The sequence below is a fragment of the Cupressus sempervirens genome, chromosome 6, assembly GCF_028749045.1.
Source record: "Cupressus sempervirens isolate cs-2001-9-10 chromosome 6, ASM2874904v1, whole genome shotgun sequence".
Classification (NCBI taxonomy): domain Eukaryota; kingdom Viridiplantae; phylum Streptophyta; class Pinopsida; order Cupressales; family Cupressaceae; genus Cupressus; species Cupressus sempervirens.
The window spans coordinates 614255456-614260540 of NC_143123.1; the positions used below are offsets into that span (position 1 = coordinate 614255456).

Sequence of the window (5085 nt, forward strand, 5' to 3'; positions counted from 1 at the left end):
TGAACAAAAGAGAACAAGAAATTGTAGAAGCATTTGTAGTGTTAGTAAATGAGTTTGTAGTGATAGCAAACAATCTTGCAATGTTAGCAAGGGCGTAGTGATAGCATTGGGGATAGTAGTGGGGAATATCAGCCGAAAAAATTAGGACGTTTTCTAAATTCTGCGAATGAGAGGCAAGGAAATTTTTATCTCTTGATTTATTAAAGTTCATATATTTTCCATCTGCAGAACTAGTTTTCCCTTAGGCCCCGTTTGGTTTCTGGAAGATGAGGGCCAAAACCGGGTTATCAGAGGCAAAACCAGGTTTTGCAAAAAAACTTTGGTGTTTGGTTGGTTAAAATTATAACCTGGTTTTCAATTTCATCTTCCAATTTTGGTCAAAAATTGGAAGAAGTTTCTTCCAACAAAAAGGTGGAATTCGAAATTAAAACCAGGTTTTGAATTTTATGACAGTTTTTTTAATAATATTGTGGGGTCCACAGTATATTCATCTTCCGTGTCAACCAAACGGACCATTGGCTTTCCAAACCACAAAACCAGGTTTTCGAAAACCTGGTTATAAGATAACCTAGTTATGTCAAAAAATCATCTTCCCCAACCAAACGGGGCTTTAGGAGTTTTTCCAAAGACAATTTGTCCAAAAATATTGTGTTCTTTGGGTTGTGAATTTCTTTTCGTATTTTATTGGTGAAGTTGCAATTGTGTTATTTTTGATATTAGCTCTGAATTTGTTTTAAGCAATTTAATAATCGTTTACGATAGGAAATTAATAATCCGTGACTGCAGCGTTAATTTTCACAAAAAATTTATATGCTTTCTACCTCTATTTTATAAGGTATATTTAGTTTCTGGAACGTTACAAACCCATCTATCTATCTAACCTGCAAACTCTAACATACAGTTAAAAAATCATTTATCCATCTATCCTGCAAATAATCAGCTGGTTAAACCTGATCCCCACTGAACGGCACATTTAAAACTCAATGCTTCGAATGTATTGTTTAAGCCGGCCCACGTTTCTCGCCAAAGATGCGGACGTTTTTTGTCATCTTCCATGAGCGCTGTGCTTGGTATCTTTGGATAAAAGATACTAACATTTTATACAAATCCATCTTAAAGAAACGAAATCATTGGGATCAGAAATCCATTCAATGGAAAAACAATGGCTGTTTTGGCTTTCTGCTCTACTAACCAGTGTGACGGCCTATTTCTTGTTAGATTTCATGCGGAAGAGAATGAAGAAGAGCAGAGCAAATCTGCCCCCTGGACCTCCTGGATGGCCCATCGTGGGAAACCTTCTGCAGCTGGGGGAAAAACCCCACGAATCAATGTGGGCTCTTTCTCAGAAATACGGCCCTCTCATGACTCTCTCCCTCGGCATGAAAACTGCTGTTGTGGTTTCCTCCTCTGAAATGGCAAAGGAGGTCTTCAAAACCCACGACCAGAATTTTGCAGGGCGGACGCTGATGGAAGCAGCAACGGCTCTTTCCCACCACGAATCATCCATCGTGTTTGCTCAGTATGGAGATTACTGGCGAAAAATGAGGCGAATTGCTACCACACAACTCTTCACTCCCACCAGACTCCAAGCCCTGCAATACCTGAGAAGAGATCAGATCTCCGAGACGTTGAGAATGGTGTTTGAGAAGAGGGGAAAGAGTTTGAAGGTTGAACAGCTTGTGTATCACGAGGGTCTGAATCTCATGAGCAACGTCATCTTCAGCAAGAACTCGGTCGATCCCAACAGTTCGGAGTCTGTGGAATTGGGGAACACTTTTAGGGATGCCATGAATTTGGCCGGAAAACCAAACTTGGCAGATTTTTATCCGTTTCTGAGATCCCTGGATCTTCAGGGGCTGCGCCGTGATTCAGCCGTGATTCATAAGCGGCTACATGACTACTTGGACGGATTCATACAAGATCGGCTGGCAGAGAGGAGGAACGGCGTTGATCTTCACAAAGAAAAGGACTTTCTGGATATTCTGCTCGACTGTGCTCCCCATGAATTGACACTGAAGAATATCAGGGCTCTAATTTTGGTTAGTGACATTAAAAATTTCATTTTGAATGACTTTCATTTAGATTATGTAAGTTTCTATAGCTTTTCATTACATGAAGTTTCTGTAAGTTTTTATAGCATGAAGTTTCTGATCCAGTCGCCACTATTCTCAATCTTGATTATTTAACATTTTACGTTTAGAAATCAAGTCTTAGTATGTTATGTTTAAAAGCTTAAACATCATATATTAAGGAAAAAATAATGTTAAAAAAAGTAAGTTAACTTTTATTAGTTGATACGTTTAGTCTAGAAATGAGTTATTAGTGTGTGATGTTTACAGTCGAAGATAACTAAGATTTTTATGTGGTTAAATAATATGAGTCTTCTATTTTTCAAAATGAAGAAAAATGACATTTTGTTTAACAATATGAATTGATCACTATTCAATAGCTATTTCAACTTAAATGTTTTCATTTTCAAAACATGGATTTATGATATTGATGACCCTCTTTTTCTCTATGATTTTGTAGGAACTATTGACTGCTGGCAGTGACACTACTACGACAACAATAGAATGGGCTATGGTAGAACTTATTGCCAATCCACATCTAATGAAACAGGTACAAAGAGAATTAGAAGAGATAATTGGTCTTGATCGAAAGGTGGAAGAATCTTATATAGATCGTCTACCTTATCTCCATGCTGTAGTGAAAGAAGTTTTTCGATTGCACCCGCCACTTCCTCTGGCAGTGCCTCATAGAGCATATAACTCATGTGAGGTGGCAGGGTATATGATACCCAAGCACACCATGGTGATTGTGAATGTGTGGGCAATTGGAAGAGATCCTAAAATTTGGAAGGAACCTTTGAAATTTATGCCAGAGAGGTTTCTTAATAGTGACAATAGTAAGATGACATATAAGGGACAAGATTTTGAGCTAATACCATTTGGTGCTGGAAGAAGAATATGCTTAGGACTTCCTTTGGCTCATCAAATGATTCATTTTGCCATAGCTTCCTTAATCCATTCATTTAATTGGACCCTTCCGAAAGGAATGGATTATGAGAAAATAGACATGAGTGACACCTTAGGAATAGTATTAAAGAAGGCTATAGAATTGCATGCAATTCCGACACCAAGATTACCACATCATCTGTATTAAAAATATATGTTAGAGGTTCTAAACATATTACTTGCTAACTTTTTTTAACCAAGTTTGTTGTAATTTTATGACTTTAGAGGTACAATGAATCATGAAATACAAATATTATGAAAATGTGTAATGCATGTCTATACATCGTGCATTTGAGTTTCTTTCCTATTGATGCCATACGTATTCATGATTTTTTTTAATGTTCTCAATAGAATTTATCATTGGTATTTTACATGGACACTATGATGTTTGATTGTAGAATATGAGATGTACATATTATCATAATCGCCATTTGATTGTAAGAAAACTTAGCAACTTCTTAGCAAGTGGCTAACAAATTTTGTGTAAGTTTATAAATTTCTAGTGTTAGGATGAATCGTGAAATAAAAATATTATGAAAAATGTGAAATGCATGTATATACATTGTGTGGGTGAATTTCTTATGGTATGGATGTCATACTTATTCATTATGCTTCATATTGTCATACTATGTATCCTTTTCTATATTCCTCCATCTTTAACTATATATATCTCTATCCCTTAACTTTATCAATCAAGAACGCAAGAGTGTGATCAGAAATGTTGATGCAGAGAAGATCACGAGCATCTTTAAGATGACAGGTTTTGTGTGGGAGTTTTTCTCTCAGAAATTTCTTTTGTTTTCTTGGATAATTATCATCCCTTTTCCTTGAGTTTTAGTTTCTCGACTATGGAAACAACTTTGAGTTTTTTTCCTTCTTACTTTAATGAGTTTTCTTGATTTGTTTCCATTCTTATCCCTACTTATTCTTGGAAAAACTATTTTTTTATAATCTTCTACCATTTCTTTTTCTCTAGTAGCACTCTTGTTTGTTCTTTTTAGTGGCAGTAGAAAGATGGTGGCATGATGAAGAAGAAAGGTTTGAGGTTGTTGGACCATGTTACATCAACCGGGAAAGTGGTGAGCAAAGAACATAAGAATTGAATTAGTAGGATGTGTTGTCATTGATTGACAACAAGTTAACAAGAAGTTACAAAGCCTTGCAACCACCAGTAGACTGGCATATAGGTCATGACAGAAGAATGAAGAAAGGCGTGAAAGAAGAATGGCTAAAATTCAATCACCATTGATATGATGATACAAGAGGAGGTATGAATACAACAAGACAAGCATCAGAGAAAAGTATTAGAATGTGACTGAAGCATGCAAAGTCCAAGGTCTAGTTGCAGACTTCCAGATAGGCAAGTTGGCCTATAAGCATAGGCATCTATGGATAGGTAGTCATGGGTGTCTTGTGACTATGCTCACTGTGCATTTAATAATTTAAATAATAGATTGAGTAGGATAACTCTGGGATTTCCATCTGTAATCAGAGAACACAATTTAATGATCACTTGTTACGTGTTGAGAGACGTTAGCCAAAAAAGAGAGGAGTTTGATACTCAGATGAAGTGCCAAGGATGTTGTTGTTGTAATTGTGTGAACTAGAAATCTTAACTAAACAAGGTTAGTTGTGAACATAGTGCAACAATAGACAGGTGTAAAGTGCATGAGAGGAAGAAGGGTAGAGAGCAGAGGAATCTCACCCAAGACAAAATAATAGTGGAAGATTGGAGCATCCTCAAGAAAATGCAGCAGAGGATCTACTAGAAAAGGTGTACTAGATATTTAGATCCAGAACTTTAGTTTTCTTTCTAACCATAGCATCCATTGTAAGCCTTTAAAAGGGCATACTTGTAATAAGTCTTTGAAATCATCTAACAAGGTATTTCTCAAAAAGAGATCTAAATCCTCTAACAAGGTAGCCTTAACCGGTTGTTTTAATCCTAACAGGTTACTAGAATTCTTAATAGAATGTGTTCTGAGAAGGAACATATGTAATCCTTTAATAGGGCACCTTTTTTCTTGAAAGGAAAGGCTAGTGGGTATATTGCACCAACTATAGTTTTCAC

The 5085-nt window shown here is 36.3% G+C and overlaps 1 protein-coding gene across 1 annotated transcript; it reads left to right on the plus strand.

The window, feature by feature from the left end:
• Nucleotides 1–1118: 1118 nt before the first annotated feature.
• On the plus strand, nt 1119–3276 carry LOC149553740 (geraniol 8-hydroxylase-like). Its single transcript, XM_089789100.1, has 2 exons — nt 1119–2039; nt 2530–3276. Exons 1-2 carry the CDS (start codon nt 1152–1154, stop codon nt 3160–3162), a joined length of 1521 nt encoding a protein of 506 aa, XP_089645226.1. The 5' UTR covers nt 1119–1151; the 3' UTR covers nt 3163–3276.
• Nucleotides 3277–5085: the final 1809 nt, after the last annotated feature.

Coding starts and splice junctions, on each gene's coding strand:
- LOC149553740 (XM_089789100.1), top strand. CDS start 1,152: ATGGAAAAACAATGGCTGTTTTGGCTTTCTGCTCTACTAACCAGTGTG. Junction 2,040..2,529: donor ATATCAGGGCTCTAATTTTG/GTTAGTGACATT, acceptor ATGATTTTGTAG/GAACTATTGACTGCTGGCAG.